At 44.9% G+C, this 18,089-nt stretch overlaps 1 protein-coding gene across 1 annotated transcript in view; it reads right to left on the bottom strand.

Annotated features, from left to right (window-relative positions):
* The window catches only part of FRMD4A (FERM domain containing 4A), a 440,834-nt gene that overhangs the window by 29,988 nt on the left and 392,757 nt on the right, over nucleotides 1–18,089 (bottom strand). The window contains exons 15-20 of the mRNA XM_042780226.1: nucleotides 17,369–17,491; nucleotides 10,921–11,149; nucleotides 8,422–8,478; nucleotides 4,216–4,453; nucleotides 3,226–3,393; nucleotides 9–865 (exon numbers count right to left, since the gene is read on the bottom strand). Of these exons, the coding sequence (XP_042636160.1) occupies nucleotides 9–865; nucleotides 3,226–3,393; nucleotides 4,216–4,453; nucleotides 8,422–8,478; nucleotides 10,921–11,149; nucleotides 17,369–17,491 (1,672 nt within the window). The remainder of the gene's footprint in view (nucleotides 1–8; nucleotides 866–3,225; nucleotides 3,394–4,215; nucleotides 4,454–8,421; nucleotides 8,479–10,920; nucleotides 11,150–17,368; nucleotides 17,492–18,089) is intronic.

The raw sequence follows: 18,089 nt of genomic DNA, 5'->3' as shown, positions 1-18,089 counted from the left end.
TATCTCACCTGATGTGGCCTTGCACATCTGGGGCATCCTGGTGACCCTGCTGTGCGCCACAAAGGTGCTCTGGGAGGAAGTGCTGTACTGGGAGCCGCTGTCAGAGGAGGTGGAGCTGGTGTGAGAAAGGCGGCTGTGCTCCTTGTGCGAAGCCGTGGAGCGCTGGTACCACTGCCGCAGCTCGTCTGAGACAGCGGCCCTCCCCTTGTCATGGGCGCCCTCGCGGCCCAGTGATGGAGTCCGGATGATCTGCGAGCGTGACGGCGTGAGCCGCACTGTGTCGCCCTCGTCGCCATGCCAGCTCTCCTTGAACATGCCGCCCGCCGTGTAGGAGTTAGAGGTTTTGAACTGCGCTTTCACGCTGTAGTGGCCCTCCTGGTCGTTCTCCAGGCTGCGAACCACCACGGGCGTGGCGCTGCCCTCGATGTATAGCGGGTACTCCTTGATACGGTACTGTGAGCTCGGCTGGCTCTGGCTGTGCAGGTAGACGCCGTGAGGGCCAGAGCCGTTGCGCGCCGCCAAGTTGGGCATGCTCCCTGAGTTTGATGACACCAGGTTGCCTGCCGACTTGTGCCGCTGCCGCTGCCGCTCGCGCGCCTTGGACGGGGAGTCCTCGGCCAGAGTGGAGTAATTTGGGTTCATCTGGGCAGGGTAGTAGTGCTCCGAGCTGGAGTGGCTGGTGCAAGAGGAACAGTCGTCCATGGGGTCTGAGCCATTGCTGCTACGAGTCCTTGGGGTGTAGAAGTCAGGGCTCCCGGTGTCGTTCTCCGAGCCCAGGAGCTTGCCCTGGGACTCTAAGCTGGAGCTCCGGTGCCTAAAGTGCAGTGCGAGGCTGTGCAGTCGTGTGGGGCTGATGTCCACCGACCTGTGGGAGATGAGTCGGGTTGGTCTGGAAGTGCAGAGGGAAGGGGTGAGGGAATAGAGAACATAGGGGACCCTGCAATAACTGGACTTCAGAAAAAGCAAACACAAAGCAGGCTCAACCTTCCAGAAAGTAGGTAGTTAGGACTTCAGATTCTAAGGCAGAGTTGCCCTAAGAATCTAAACCAAACTCATTGACATTGAGTGGATTCTGACTCAGACAGAACCCCTGTTGGGTTTCCAAGGCTGTTAAGTTTCTCCTGAAGCAGACTGCCTCATCTTTCTTCCCTGGAGCAGCTGGTGGGTTTGAACCACTGACCTTTTAATTAGCAGTCAAATGCCTTAACCACTACACCACTAGAGTTCCTTTCTAAGAATCCAGATGCTTCATACTGTTCCCATGTGAGGACAAACAAAGCAGTGGGTGCTGGGAGGCAGACTCCAGAGCCTCCACTGGATTCTGGATGGGAAGTAGGGCTGAGAGGGCATAGGACTGGTAATATTTTCCTCTGGAAAAAATAAGCAATATCTGGGGTCACTCTTTGTTTTTTAAAGTGGAAAGCTATTCTCTAGATACAGAGAGAACCAGTAGAATCACTATCCTAGTATTTCCTAGTATTATGTTAAACCATATGAAATTCCCAGTTTTGTAGGCCAAGAAGTCCAACAGAGGCACTTCATATGGTTCAACCAAAGACTATTATGAAGACTACTTCAATAGATTTCCATTTCCCATGAAGACTCTAAAATGGCTGATGGAATGCTTTTTAAAAATGAATGTCACAAATACTTACCATACCATTCACTTTAATAACGAATCTATACCTGTAAGTATCCATCAGTATCACATGGCGAACTATATTGCTGAATGCTGAGACTACATGTGAAATTCACAGAGCCCCAATGGCCAAGTACATACAGGGTGAGGTGAGTTCCAGTCCTGACTGTCCTTTGGTAGGATGAAGGTCCTACAATGTGGACCTGCCCCTCAAGTTCCTCTCTCATCCTATCCTCCACCATGCTCCCTTCCTCAGTCACTCTTCCACCCAGAATGGCCTGCTCCCTTCTCAGAACATGCCCAGTGTTATGTCTGCTTCCACTTTGTCTTTGTTGTTCCCGTCGAGAGGAAGCCCCCCACCCCCTGGCCATGTCTGGTGAGCTTGCTATCCCAACTCATTCAGGTCTCTGCTCAAATTTAACTACTTAGAGGTAGGAGCCTTCTCTGATCCTTCTATTTTAAAGATTCTCTCTTCATTCTCTATATCCTTAGCCTGTTCATTTTCCTTACCATCTACTACTACCACCACTTTTGCTTGCTTTTTTACCTTTATTGTAGGGAAAGAAACACTCACCAACATAACTTTCACATTTACAGCTCAGGGACACTGATGGCATTTTTCATGTTGTACCACCATTCTTGCTATCCTTTTCCAAAATATTACATGTGGTGGTGTTTCTAGTTGCTGTCGAGTTGATTTCAACTCATGGTGATCCACGTGGGTAGAGCAGCACTGCTCCACATAGAGTTTTCAGGCCATCACCTCTTGAAAGCAGATTTCTGCTGTGGTGCTCTGTGTGGGTTTGAACCACCAACCTTCTGGCTAGTAGTCAAGCATTTAAGAACTCTGCACCACCCAGAGACTCCTTCTTTATGGTGATTCCCCACTAAAATATAAGTCTGATGTGAGCAGGGCTGTGGTTTTTGATTTGTTCACTGCTGTATCCCCAGCACTGAGAGGACTTGGTGCACAGAAGCACTTACTAAATGTGTGTCGTGTGAATGAATGAAATTATGAATGGGAGAATTCCCTGGAGAGCTCAACCTTAACCCATATAAAATGGGCTGTAACTTGAGGAAGATCATACTGACTGTTCTTTGAGGTATGGTCTCTATAGCATCAATTTTTGATAAGATGAAATGACAACCTTGGTTTCATTTTCTTAAAAAATTAAGGTATGATTCACTGAAGCTAATATTTGGCTATTTCTTTTGCTCTTTAATAAATTTACATCTTAAGCCACTGAAAGGGAGTCTAAATTCAGGCCTCTGTAGAGGTGGCTCTGCTCCAGAGCTTTTGCCCTGCTAGCCTTCTGTGCCTCCACTTTGGTTAGGAAAACTTCTTCCATGCTGACTGTCTCCAGGCACCTTGGATTCTCTTACCCATTGGATGTGATCAGTGGAATATAAAGAGGCTCTTGGCAAATGTGGACTTATTGCTGTTAGCTCAGTCTTTTATTCTGCTTCATTTCAAGGAGAACCTACTTCACTTATTCAGCCCTGGCTTTGTTGTCCACTAGTTCTTTGGGCACTTTGTGACTGGTCTGGTACAGTGGAGGGAGGGACCCGAAGGCCTGCAGACTCACCTAGTGGAATGGACATAGTGGGGACTCCGGACCCGCAGGTCTGGTGTAGACGGCATGCTGGACTGGGAGTTCCAGTGAGGGAGGCCTCGGATGGGGCTGTTCTGTAAGGAGCTGCTTCCCCCTCCTGCTTCGGCACAGCTTCCTGTGCTGGGGAAACGCTTGTGGCTACTGCAAAAGGAAGCCATGCTGGTCATTTCCAGACAAAACGGCACCTTTTCTTAAGTGGCTGACTAGCCATGGGACATAAATCTTGCTATTGAGAAAGCTTGTTTAGGACTCCCTGCCCCCACCAACATTTCTACTCTGGTTCTTAGCCTTTCTCCCTGACCCAAGGCATTATGGGATGGGCACTCTCATTATCCTTCTCTGTAGCAAGCACAGTGTGACTGTTCTGAGAAGGTCTTGCCCTCAAGTACAGTTTTTGTTTTGCAAGAGAAAAACATTTACCTGTCCAGGTATTCCCTTGTAGCTTTTTGGGGGATAATTAAAAGAAATGAGAAAAACAATTGAAGCAAAAACACCTACCGAGAATTTAATTTTCCCTTCAAAAAACCCCTCTAAAATATCAGCCCAGTAAGTAATGAGCTGATAGGACACAGCTAAGATTACAGTTGTTTGGCTCCAGCATTCTGCTGGATAATGGTTTAGTGTTCCAAACCACTCTGGGATTCATGTGAATGGACTCTCACTTGCCATTCTGGAATAGTGCTGCCTAAGATTCCCTAATTAATTCCTGTGGAATTGAACAACATTAAAGCCATCTGCCAAGTTTGATGATGAGCCAGAATCCAGACTGAATGATGTATCTGTACCTCACCGGGGTCAGCAGCAGAGGGAGCTGTGTGTTCAAGGCAAACCCAGGAAAGCAGAAAGAGGTTGATGTGGATTTTCTAATTTGTGGAGGCAACTTAGGACACTCATTAGATTCTTTCAAAGCATCAACAATGGCCTCATTTGGCTTTCTGGACTCACCCCCCTCCCCCCACTCACCTGGAATGACTGTGGGAGGAACGTTTCTTGACCTTCTCATAAGGCTCATCCAAAGAGGATTCACTCCACATTTTGGGCTTTATGGGTGACTTGTCATAGTCATTCCGGTGATAGTGCATCTGCCTGAGTCCCTCCAGGGACTGGGGAGGAGGGGGTCTGTTGTGTGATGGTGGCCGAGGTGGGAGTCCCTTGTGAGGAGACTGTAAGGGGGATATTGTGCTGGTAACCTGAGAGTCTTCTGCATAAAGACAAAAAGACGAGCGGAACTGAGCAAGCACGAGACAGAGCCCCACACCTGCCACTAGATTGATACCTTGAAGCCAGACTGGCAAATCCACACTTTCTTCACACTTTCCCCAGTTGCCAAGGAAAGTAAGGCTAACTCAAGCCAAACCACACACACAAACTTCAAGTAGAATTAAATGGGAGAAGCGCTATCTCTGTTGATTAGACAGAGTGAAGTCTGAATTTTATTAAATATCAATATCATAATCAAAGGATTGCTGCATACCAAACAGCAAACTGAAGGTACTATTATATTGTGTAAGTTTTCCTTCAAGAGACATCAAGTGTCTAATTTGCTTTGGGGGAGTATAAGCTTCATGGATTCATGGAGGCAGGGATTTTTTTTGTCTGTTTTGTTTACTGCTATATCCTCAGTGCTTAGCTAACACACAGTTGGTGAGCAATAAATTTTTGTTGGAAAAATGAGTGACAGTATATCTGCTGAGTGTAATTTAATTAACTGCTGATGGTTCTAGATATCTACTCTGTTTGTTTCCCAGAAGAACTGTGTCTATTTAATATCTTCCTGTGTGAAATATTAATTTTTGAAACTGCCTTAAATTCTTTGGGAAGGAACTAGGCTGCAAATAACAAATATTAATATTTGGACATGTTATCAGGAGGGACCAATCTCTGGAAAAGAACATCACACTTCGTAAAATAGAAAACCCTTATCGAGATGGACTGACACAGTGACTGCAACTATGGACTTAAATATAGCAACAAGGAGGGTGGCACAGGACCAGGGCAGTGTTTTGTTCTCTTGTACATAGGGTCACCCCCACCTTAATGGCACCTAGCTATAATAGAAAATAGATTTCTCCTGACCTCAGGAGACTAATACTCTGACAAATCAGTGTGCTGTAGGGCTCTCGGTGAAAACACATTCAATTGATCAAGGAAGGCATGTGGAAGAGGCTGGTCCTACAGGGAGTTAGAAGTAAACTAGTAAACTGGCAGAGAGGGGAGGCAGGAAGGAATCTGAGCTAAAGCATAGAGGTGTTGAAGCATGGTTTGAGAGTGGTGGGGAGATGCCCAGCTAGGACAGAGCCTGTGAGGAGCAGAGGGAGACAGTGAGGAATGGTGGTCAGGTCAGCAGACCTACTCTGTACGTGTGATAAGCAAGGCATCCTAGCTACCAGAAGGAGCCCTGGTGCTGCACTAGTTAAGCACGTGGCTTAACTAAAAGGTTTCTGGTTTGAAGCCAAAGCCACCCAGTTACTCCTTGGGAGAAAAGTCCTGGTGATCTGTTCCTGTAAAGACTACTGTTTGCTATTGAGTCAACTGTGACTCAGAGTGACCCTAGAGGATGGGGTAGAACTGCCCCATAGGGTTTCAAAGGCTGTAATCTTTATGGAACAGACTGCCACATCTTTCTCCTGAAGAGTGGCTGGTAGCTTTGAAAGACTGACCTTTCGGTTAGCAGTTGAGTGCTTAAATCACTGTACCAGCAGGGCTCCTCTGTAAAGATTACAGCCTAGGAAACCCTACTTTGTCACAAGGTTTGTCACAAGGGGTTTCTATGAGTTGAAATCTACTTGAAGGCACTTAGTAACAACCACCACTAGCTGGCAGGGGACCCTGCATTCAAGGCTAAAGAAGTTAGGATTTTCTCTGAAGGTCACGGGAAAAGTTTGTAACTGTTAAGCATGGTATGTGGTTGAAAAGACTGTTTTAGACATTGTTTTACATCCTACTTTGATGAGTAGCAATTGGGATCTTAAAAGCTTGCAAGCAGCCATATAGATGGGTCTCTCCTCATCCAGAGCAAAGAATGAAGAAAACCGGAAACAATTAGTCCAAGCAACTGGTACACCATGCAATCCTCAGCCTCTATGACCATGAGACCAGAAGAACTAGATGGTGCCTGGCTACCACTATGACCATGAGACCAGAAGAACTAGATGGTGCCTGGCTACCACTGTCCACTTGGAGGGAGATCTATGTAGGAGATCCTGGATAGTGGATAGAGTGGGAGAACAATGTGAAACAAAACTCAAAGAAAAGGGGCAAGGTTTTTTGCTGGTCTGATAGAGCCTAGTGGAACCCCTGAGACTGTGGCCCCTGGCTGCCCTTCAGGTCTGGAATTGAACCCAGTCCTGTGGCTTCCAGGCATACAAAAGACAGGCATATGAGCTGAAGATTTACATTAGGTAACTAGGTAACATTAGGTAACATTAGGTAGATAAACTCCTTGGAGAGAACAATCATGGGAGAATAGAAGGGCTGTGTATGCACAGGGAGACAGCGTGGAGGGCAGAAGTGCATGAGAGGGAAGGACACAGGGAAAGGGGTAACTATGGTGAGTAAGTTGGGGGGAAGCTGTTACTGTGACAGTCAATGCCATGAGACAAATTGTATGTGAACTGCTGTATGGAAGACGAATTTTCTCTGTAAACTTTCAACCAAATCACAAAAAAATTAAAAACGAAAAGAAAAAAGACTGTTTTAGAAATACTCATTTGGCTAGGTTAAAACCTGTGAAAGGTGAGGAACAGACTGGGGAGGGTGTTAGTGAAGCTATCCAGGGATGAAAACCCAGGGGAGGTAGCAATGAAAAGAGAGAGGAAGCAGACCTTCAGTGTGCACTCGTAAGGAAGGCGTGAGAGTTGGAGGGGAAAAGACACAAAACCAAATGTCAAAAAAACCAACTACCTCTCACTTGTCCAGAAATCCATTTCCAACTATCATTCTCTTCACAGCCTAATTCTCAAACTGTCAACCTAGAAGCCTTAGCACACTCTGTACTTTCCCTCCTCCTCTGCCCCTCCTTACTCTTGTAACAAAACAGATAATAAAAATATTACAATCTGACTTCTAATAGCAGGGCCAAGATGACTGGGTAAATAACCCAGCAGGCTCTCCCCACATCAATGGCAATGATTATTATGATTGCAATTATCATCATTACTATGACTTGGGCAGGTCTTTCATGTTTTCCATCTGAATAGCCACTTAGCACTGCCAGCCTGAGGTTTTCCTATAGGGCAAAAAAATGAACTGCCACTTAATCTATTTCCAACTAATTAGTGCCCCTGCCTCCCAAGTTTTGGTTTAATATCCACAGGAACATTCTTAGAGCGGGTTCTGTGTTTCCAATTCTTTCTTTTCATATATCTGGGTGGTGGCAGCAGCAGGGGCAAGGGCATCAGTTCTATTTTTCTAAGAATTTTAGAAGAAAATATCCTGGAAACTGCTAGGTTTTTAAAGTTCAATGGGAAATAATAAGACAGTTTTCAAGGCCTGAGCAGGCTTTGAAAGGGACATTTCCTCCTCTCGTTTTCAGAGACTCAGATATGGAGACAGGGTTTGTTTTGTCCCTTCCTGTCATCCCCAGGGGTGGGTTTCAATCCAAATCAATTTCTACCTCTTTCTTCCAAAACTTATCATTATTTAGAAGAAAACTATGTGTAGTGTTTAGACCCTCTGTTTAGTTTGAAAATGGTTTTGGCTACTAAAAAGAGGGGAGCACCATTCACTGACTCAGACTCCTAATAAACAGGTGGTCATGGAGCATGTCCTGTTACCACTGCCACCATCACCATCACTGCGTAGACCCATGTCTGCAAATCAGAGACTTGCAGAGAATTCACGTTGCCATCCTGACCTGGCTCTTGCCTTTACACAGGACTGTCCCCAGACTGTTTTTGGGGTTAGCTGTCAGTGCGTGGGCCCCCAATTCATGGTGACCCCAGGCACAATGGAACAAAATACTGCCCGGTGGCAAGCCTCCACTGACAGATGAGTGGTAGATGAGTGGTGACTGCACATAAGGTGCATTGGCTGTGAACGGAACCCAGATACCCCACATGGAATACAAGGATTCTCCCATTAACCCCCAACTGTCTCCAGGCTACATATAGGTTAAGCACAGTTTAAACACTGTGCTCCCAGTATTTGTGCAGGACATGGGTAACTTACCATCCTCGAGAACTAGGGCATCTGAGAGGGAGCTGTCTTCACTGGCAATATTTCCATCTGTGAAGACGAAAAGCAAAAGTCCATGAGTTAGTACATTTCGTAGGCAAAACCCTATCTGTGAAAATACTGTTTGCCACCATTCCATCTCCTTCTCTTTCTAATCAGAGATAACCCATAAAAATTCTGTTGAACATTTCTTTCCTTTTTATGATGAAACTACACATGTCAAAATGTTCACCATGGGCGCTGCGTTTGACAGTCACTGTGGTGGGTCCATTAGCTCATCGGTTCCACCCCCGCCATTGCAATGTCCCTCAGCACTGGTGTGTCTGTGTTCCTTTTTCACACTGAGATGCAGTGGCTGAATATCCAATATAAAGGCTGCCCCATCTTGGCTAAACCACATTATCGTCCCAGCATGAACTCAGGGCATGTACCAACTAAACCAAAGGAAGTAAACTGCTATTTAGTCTACAAATACAAAACTAGGGTAGGAAATTTGCTTTACTCGTATGGCATTAAATGGCTTTTCAATAAACTTAAGTCATTAGTAGAGTAAACTAGCATGCTAAGTACAGCCTCTATCTTTTGGAAGCTTCTTTTTATGGACACCATTCAATCAACCATGAGAACATGCCCAAGAGGCAGACAGTAAAATAATCCCCCCTCTTTAACTGCTAAGAGCTCTGGTAGCATAGTGCCTAAGGCACCTGACTGCTAACCAGAAGACTGGCAGTTCAAACCCACTAGCCACTTAGCCACTCCTCAGAAGGAAGACTGGGCAATCTACTTCTGTAGTGATACCACCTTGGAAACCCAAGGAGGGGTCACTATGAGTCGGATCCAACTCACCGGCAGTGAATTTGATTTTTGGTTTTACTTTAACTGCTGGGGAAACTTAGGCACACCTAGGGAAGTGTGGTTAGATCAAGATTATTGCTTTCCTGGCAAAGCTAGGAAAAGATCCCAGGTCTTTTGATTCTAAGCTTAGGCTCTTATTTTTTGAAATTTGAAAGCAAACAAACAAGCAAAAACTATTCTAAGAAACCAAGGAGAACCTTAATGACTTTTTCAGGTCAAGTAATGAAAACATTATTTCAATAAGACAGCAAAACAGAGAAGGTATGTTCTTGAGCTATTAAAAAAAATGGCGGTAGGCTTGGAAGGGACGATTCACCAGTTCATAGGGGTACTGACTGAAAACTGGACTCTGTTGGCAGTCCTAACGAGAGAGCCTGCACTGGGTGGCCTGAAAAACCAGCACCTCTCGTGGCAAATCAGCCAGATGCTCATCCCTGTGGTGCTTGACCCAGCTCTGTTCTGGTGACCCTGCTGGATGTCTCCTCAGGATCAAGAACCCTCATGTACCTCTGAGGGGGCAGAGAGAGGTAATAAACCAGGTGGAAGACAAAGAAAGGCAGCAGCTCTGACTGCAGCTCTGCCAGAAAGAGGGGGCAAAGTTACACAGTCGTGGCCAACACCACCAGGGTGAGGTAGAGAAAGAGGGTTGCTCCTAATTTCCTACCACAAAAGTATCTCAAACACGTATAAACTATGCTTAAAACATGCATCAAACTATGAAGGAATGCTTCATATATATATTTGAAAGAATTTGCTGACTTAAAAAAAAAGGGATTATAACAGTTTGGAGGACTTTCTGCTTGTTGATGGATTTTGGAGTATTTCCTTCCAGTATTTACCAAATAGAATCAGCCAAACTCTTAACTGCTGACTGACCCTGTCTCAGGGCTCTAGACCATCAGAGTGGGGTGATGTGGTCCTCCCAAGGCTTAGCTCTTGACAGAGGTAGTTCCAACCTGGGGGAGATAGGAGGCTCCTTGGAACACAGTGAGACTGAGGAGATAGAGGTTTGGAGGAAGTGCTAGCCTGCATGAGGACAGGGTCCTGCTGCTTGGGCACAGTATCCCACCTTGCCTTCTAGACTTACACAGAGTTGGGTCTCCCTCCCACTAGGCTAGGCTGGTCAGCTAACTTGGCTCAGTTCAGGCTGAGGGCTAAGAGCCTTTAGCAAGTCATTGTAGGTTCTCCAAAAAACAAACCAAACCAAACTCACTGCCATCGAGTCGTTTCTGACTCATAGCGACCCCTATTGGGTTTCTGAGGCAGTAAATCTTTATGGAAGTAGATTGCCCTATTGTCCTTCCACAGAGCAGCTGGAGGATTTGAACTGCCAACCTTCTGGTTAGCAGTCAAATGCCTTAGGCACTGCACCACAGAGTTCCTTGCAGGTTCTCCCAGGGAGCAGTAAATAGTGATAATGATTTGTATTAATACCTTTCATCTGTGCATCTGCAGGCACTTCATTGCTCTCATCTGGTATCAGGCCTTATTAGCTTCATTTTATGGATGGAAAAACTAAGGCACAGGTTAGTTACCTAACTTGCTTAGGTTTGCAAGGAGCTGGATTAGAACCACTCATAGGACCTTGAGCCTCGTTCCTTCAGGCCTTAGTGTGTGGGGAGTGGGGTTAGCACTGACCGTCTATGATCAGAGAGGCCCTCTGGGTGGGTTTCTTCCCAGATTTGATGCGGTTCTCGTTGATTGCATTTTCAATCTCCTGCAGCTTCTTCAGTGCATTCAGGTAAGAGGTTTTCCTTTGTTTCTTCAGTTTTTTGCTGACGTTGGGGTCACTGGCTAGGCGGCGGGCAGCCTCTGTAATCTGGGATTGAATGGCAAACTCTCGTTCCAGACGTTCCAGTTCGGCTTCCTGTGGAGGGAGAGCCATGGCTTATACACAGTGAAGATGCTGAGCAGAAAGACACCCATCCTCCTTGCCCCCTACCCCCTGCCCCCTGCCCTCACTTCTTAGGAAACCAATATTCCCTGTGTCTAACACCAACCCTGCCCTGCCATAACAGAAAGGCCTCCATTCATAAAAGCTCTGGAACCTGAGTGGTCTGGACACAGCTACTTTTTCTCCTTTTAATCTGTAATCTGCCCTGCCCCCCCCCCTTTTTTTAAATTATTGTGGTAAAAGATATATAGCAAAAAAATTTGTCATTTTAACCATTTTTAAGTGTACCTTTCAGTGACATTAATTACACTCACCATGTTATGCAATATTGCCACTGCGCATTTCCCAGTGTTTTCCATCACCGCCAAAAGAAACTCAATACCCCATAAGCAATCACTCCTCAGGCCCCCTCCACTTAGTTCCTGGTAACCTCTAATAAACTTCTCCCACTATGCTTTTGCTTATTCTAGATAGTTCATGTAAGTGGGGTCAGACAGTATTTGGCCTTTGGTGATTGACTTATTTCACTCAGCATGACGTTTTCAAGGTTCATCCATGCTGTGGCATGTATCAGAACTTCCCTTTTCTTTATGGCTGAATAATACGGGCCACCCACTTTGAGAGGCCTGGCCCCTATGGCTTTCTGGATTAATTAAGAAGCAGAAAGTTCCCATGATGCAGCTCTTTAGATCACCTTGCTTCATTTCTACTGTCTCCAGTAAATTCTGTGAAGACAAACCTTCCTGGAAGTTCATAGCCCTTTGGTGGTCATTTCTCTTCCCCTGCAGGCCTAGGATGCAGCATTATTTTCAGAGCTATCTTTCTGTCATTCTTCTCTTTGGGTTTGTTGACAGGATACATCTGCATGTGCATGCCCCTACCCTACAGCACACTGCCTTTCTTACATGCTCATATAGTTTGTGCCCCTTATGCTGGGACATAGCCCCACACACCCATGTATCTTTGAGAAGCTCCTTTTGCAGGCTTCAGCTGTCCTTCTCGCCCCCACCCCATACCTAAAACTCTGTGCGGGTTGTGATTTGGGCACACCATATGAGGCATGGTGGTAGAGCCAGTTTTCCCTTATTGTTGCTGTGTGCCACTGAGTCAATTCTGACTCTCAGTGACACCATGTGACACAGCAGAACTGCCTCATAGGCTTTTCTCGTCTGTAATCTTTAAGATCACCAGGTCCTTCTCCTGTGGAGCAAACCTTTCTGTTAACAGCCGAGCGTTCAGTCATTATACCACCAGGGCTCTTTGGATGTGCTTCCTTTTCCCTTCTCCTCGTCTTTCCCTTATTAGACCGAGAAGAGGGTTTCAGTCCCAGGTATTAATAAGCTGTAGCTGCCAGAACATGCCTGGTGGACTGAGGAGAAACGCCCAGACAGCACATTAGCTGCTGGCCTTCCTGCCACCAATCGTATCTTCCCTCTACAGGGTGTGTGGATACTGTTAGCCAGGGGTGAGAGGTGGGTTAGGGTTTGGGGTGAGGTGGCAGCTCACACACAGTGAGCATGAAGATTGTTAGTGAATGCCAAAAACTCCGACAAGTTGTCCACTGCTCTCTTCTCCAGTGAAACCCCTCAGATCAAATACTTCAGTTTAAGATCCTAAGCAGTGGGCTAACATCTTGTTCCTCTAAGTTCAGAGACCAGTAACATGGGAATCACCTGGGAGCTTGCAGGAGCTGCTCCAACTCCAGACCTAATAAACTCATGACAGATGCCTTGGTGGCTTTTCTAAACACAGACAAGTGAGACCAGAAGAGACCAAATATCTTGCCCTCACTCCAAACCAAACTCACTGCCATCAATTCAGATCCGACTCATAGCAACCCCTCCTTGGATTTCCGAGGTGGTATCACTACAGAAGTAGATTGCCCAACCTTCCTATTCACATTAAGGTCTGACAAGAACTGATCTAAGCATTTAGGAGCAGGTCGCTGCCATGTTTGTGGGAATGGACAGACCTTCCTATTTCATAGCTGAACACAACATTCTTGCCTCTTGGTACAACTGGTCAGGCTAGATGTTTCCATGAAGGACCCAATTCTTACCTAGATTTTATTTGCTTTTGAGAACTTTAAGCCTGAAAGAAATGAGGATCAGGAAGGAGAGGTAAAGGAGAAACTTAAATGGAACTATTTAGGAGAAAGTAAACTCCTTCCAATTCCTTCCAATGCTGGCTGCCTTTGTTCTCTCAGAGGGAGAAAACATCAAAATGGACTCTGGCCTGGGGTCGGAAACAAACAAGTCACCAAGGACAAAGGCTGTTCTGTGAGCTATGACTCCACCTAGCAGCTGTTCCTGGGCTGTTACAATAGCCATGGTCCAAGACGCTGACCCAAAGTTTGTGGGAGCCCAGGACAAACACTCCCTTACACTCACACTCGCACAAACCCAAGGCTGAATGCCATCTGCCCTGATGGCTGACTGTTGTACAAACAGGGAAGCAAAATACATTTCCAGAAGAAATGTAATACAGCCAAGGAGGATGTCTTCCTTCCCCAGAGGAACTCTGCAGATTACCAGCTAATTTTGTGGTGGTACTTTTTATTAATTGAAGAAAAAGAACATGCAGAAGCAGGTAAAAAAAGAGAGGAACTAAAGTCATCCTTTACTGAAACATATGAAGGTGTTACTGGTGAGAGGATCCAGTGGGAAGGCATGAAGAACAATGTGGACTTGGGGCTGCTCACTGGAAACAAAGATTGCTTTTGAAAAAGGTACTGCCAGATATCTGCCCAATAACAGGGGGAGTTGGATTTCTTTAGGTAATTCTGATGATCACTCAGCTTTGGAAAACAGTAAAATAAATCATAAAAATAATGCCCTAAATCTCACCCTCTTTCACCGCCCGCTCTAACTCGGATAAATTCTGGACCCACCCAAACGCTGCACCTCCCCTTGAATATTCAGCCTCCACTTCACGGAACTAATATGGAGGGACCATAGAGTAGGTGACAAGGACAGACTGAGTTAAATGTTTTCCATATGTGAGTGAGTTCATTTCGTCCTAGTGACACAAAGAAATAAGCAGCATGAACTTCATTTCACAGGAGAGAAAAACTACCTGGTGTGGCTTTAAATTTGGATGAAGCTTTTGGGTGTGCCCACCAGTCCCTGGGGACCTGCGATGGCTGGGTTGGCCTCAGGAGATTCGTCTACTACCTGCTTTGCCCCAGAGTGTGGTCTCCTCTCTGCAATCACCCTCACACTAACCTGATGCCCCTTGACATGAGAACATTAATTCCTTCTCATTCCTTTTTTAAAAGACTGAAAAACCACACAGCAGTTGAGCTTAACTTGTGAAAAATGTCTGCCTTTTACATTGTGCTTTGTAAACAACTGTCTATCTAGGATCGAACTGACAACAGCAATCCCAAAGATTAGACAGGAAACTTAGGAGGCAGTGAGTTTATGTCAATTGGGAGGAATAACTTAGAGGGTGAAAATGGTTGCACAACTTGCAGAATGTGATCAATGTCATTGAATTGCATGTGTAGAGTTGGTGTGTGTTTTGCTGTATCTGTTCTCAACAACAAGCAAATATATAAAATTAAAAAAAAAATGTATACGTATTTCTTTTTCTATTGTCTTTGACTCCTGTCTCTTTTAACCTGCTTTTCCTCCAACATTTTAACTAGTTTTATTCAGAGTGAATTTGGGAAGACATTTCCTGGACATGGTCCTGAGGCTTAAAAGTAAATCTGGCTTTAACCTCCCTTGGTCTGAGGCTGGATACTTATTATGAAGGTGTAGATTCAAGTGTTTTTATATTTTGTACCCACTCCTCCCCTGAACACCCAGTCCCAGCTCCCAGCTCCCAGCCATGATCAGTCCAAAGAGAATAAATGAGCCAGAAGAACTAGATGGTGCCTGGCTACCGATGCCAACCACTCAGGAAGGGATCAAAACTGGAGATCCTGGGTACAGTGGGGGGAAAAACATGGAACGAAAATTCAAAAACACAACAATGACCAGAATTAGTGGTTGGATGCAGTCTGGTGGGACCCCCAAGACTGTGGCGCTGGGATACACTTCGGGCCTGGGATAAAACTCACTCCCAAGGACTGGCTCTCAGCCGAATGGTAATAAGACTTAATGCAGAGCACTCAACCCAGGGCAGTGCACCTACGGAGATTACTACTACTACTCTACAGAGATACATCCCTTGGAGCAATTGGCCATGGGCACCAGAGGGGCAACATTCACATGGAGGAAAAGCTGGATAGACAGGAGTGCATAACTAAGAAGGGCACAGGGATAGGGGACGGTCACTGGGAAGGGAGAGGAGGAGACTGGGTTAGGGTTGGGGATGGTAACTGGGGAGTGAAACCAAATGTACATGAACTGTTGAATGTAAAACAAATTTTGCACTGTCAATTTGCACCTAAAGCACAATAAAAAAAATAAAGTATTATTAGTAAAAACTTCCATGGGGGGGGGAAGATAAACGACAAATGCTACAGCACCTCCTCTAAACACAGTGAGGCCAGGAGGCCAACCAGCTCGCTCTGCAGTGATCTTAGCAAGATGACGCTATGGATTGCAGGCTCTGCTCCTCTTCCCCAGCCAACGGCATCCATGTACCCATGGACACAGCTAAGTCTTCCTTCTATGATAGTTTTCTTCCACATTTTATCTCTAGAGGAGCTCTGTGGAATACTTATTATGGACTCAGCTACTAATTAAAAAGTCATTGATTTGAACCCACCCACAGCTCCATGGGAGACAGATGTGGCAGTCAGCTTCCATAAAAATTTACAGCCTTGGAAACCCTATGAGGCAGTTCTACTCTGTCCTACAGGGTCACTATGAGTCGCAACTTACTTGATGAGATTTTTTTTTGTTTTAAATACCTAGCTCTGTGTAACAAAGGGCTGTGTGTGTGTTGTGTGCTATCAAGTTGATTCTGACTCATAGTGACCCCATGCAACATGACAGAACTGCCCCATAGGGTTTCCTAGGCTGTAACCCTCACAGGAGCAGATCTTCAGTCTTTTTGTCCATAGTGCAGCTGAGTGGGTTTGAACTATTTCACCTTTCAATTAGCAGCTGAACACTTACCCACTGCACCACCAGAACTCCTTTAAGAAAGGGCTCACTCACTGCTATCAAGTCAATACCGACTCATAATCATTCCCGTTGGGTTTCCAAGGCAGTAAATCTTTACCAAAGTAGATTACCCCATCTTCCTTCTGTGGATTCTGTGGAGTGGTTGGTGGGTTTGAAACACCAACCTTCTGGTTAGCAGTCAAATGCCTTAGGCACTAGACCACCAGAGCTCCTTTAACAAAAGGCTAGGTGACCATTAAAAACATAAGTGTGTATTAGTGTTACTGGAATGTTCTCTCCAAGCTTAGTTGCTTGTGATAGGCATAAACATAGGTTAGAGAAACAACTTCGACCAAAATTAAAATGCTTACCCCTGCAAGCAAACTAATCCCACCAAAAAGGAAACACATACTGATGAATCAGTTAACTCAAGAAATAGTTGAAAGCGCTGTGGGAAGTGGTATGGTGATTCCTTAAAAAGTTGGAATTAGAAATACCATTTGATCTAATAATCCCATGACTAGGTATATATCCTAAAGAAGTGAGAGCCAGGACAGAAACAGATATATGCACACCCATGTTCATCACAGCACTATTTACAATAGCAAAAAGATGGAAACCACCTAGGTGCTTATCAACAGAAGAATGGATAACCAAACTATGGTACTTACACACAATGGAATACTAAAGAATAACATAGAATCTGCAAAACACTGCATAATGTGGATAAACCTGGAGGACATTATGCTGAGTGAACTAAGTCAATCACAGAAGGATAAATACAGTACTAGTTCATTATTGTAAAAAGTCAAGGAAAGGTTTAAATATGGAAGGAATCTTCTTTGTTGGTTACCAGGGGTAAGAGGGGAAGCGGGGAGGGGGAGGAAACACTGCACACACAAAAATAATGCATTGATCCATGTCACTTTAATATATACATATATATATATATACATATACATACACACACACACACACACACATATATATTTGCAAATTAAAAAAAAAAGGTTCAAAGAATGACATTGGCATTCAGTAGAGATGGAGAAGTTATAAAAAAGCTGGAAGTACTAACAAATGGGAAAAATAAGGAGAATGTGAGATAATCCAGTAACAGAAAGGAAAGACGCACCTCTCCTTTGGGCAGGATTTTCTGTTCATCCAGTTTGAAGGCAGTCCCTATTCTTCTCCGAACAATGGGTGGTTCCTCCCCTGGATCCAGGGGATATTCAACTGGCAGTTTGCCTGTGAGCTCCTGCACGTGTGAAACAGCATTAGGAATGGACATAAATCAGAGTAGAGAACCTGCTTGCTTCACAGGATGAGCATGTGCACATGCACATGCATGCTTCAAAGCACAGAATAGAAATATCAACATTAGCAATTCCTATTCTTATAGGAATTCTTATTCCTAAATAAGAGTGCATGTCTCGAAATTTCATTTCTCTAAAAATGTACAAGAGTAACCCTTTCTTCATAGAATAGATATACATTGAAAAGATTTTTCCAAAGGAAATTTCTACAAAGAAAATTACCACTGGCTTTCATTATAAAACCTAAATTTAATTAACGAGTATTCCCTGTCTGCCGACTATGTGCCAGATGAGGTCACACAGTCACTAAGGAGCAAAGCCAACATGAGACTGCAGGTCTTTAGAGCTTCTAATCTTGTGTTCTTCTCACTCATCAAATATCCCCTTCTCATAGATAGGTGAACAAGCTATACAATTAGGTATGTCTAAATGGAGAGTGTATCCAAGATCATATATAGGGTTGGCAGACAATGGGCCTAGAAGTTCATGTGAATGATCAGAATTCCCAGGTGTATAGTAGAGCTGACAAGGGGCAAGGTT

The sequence above is a fragment of the Orycteropus afer genome, unplaced genomic scaffold (genome assembly GCF_000298275.1).
Source record: "Orycteropus afer afer isolate SDZICR_OR568_19922 unplaced genomic scaffold, OryAfe1.0 scaffold00028, whole genome shotgun sequence".
NCBI lineage: Eukaryota > Metazoa > Chordata > Mammalia > Tubulidentata > Orycteropodidae > Orycteropus > Orycteropus afer.
Note: the sequence above shows the minus strand (reverse complement) of the source record. Positions and strands in the feature narration are given on the sequence as shown.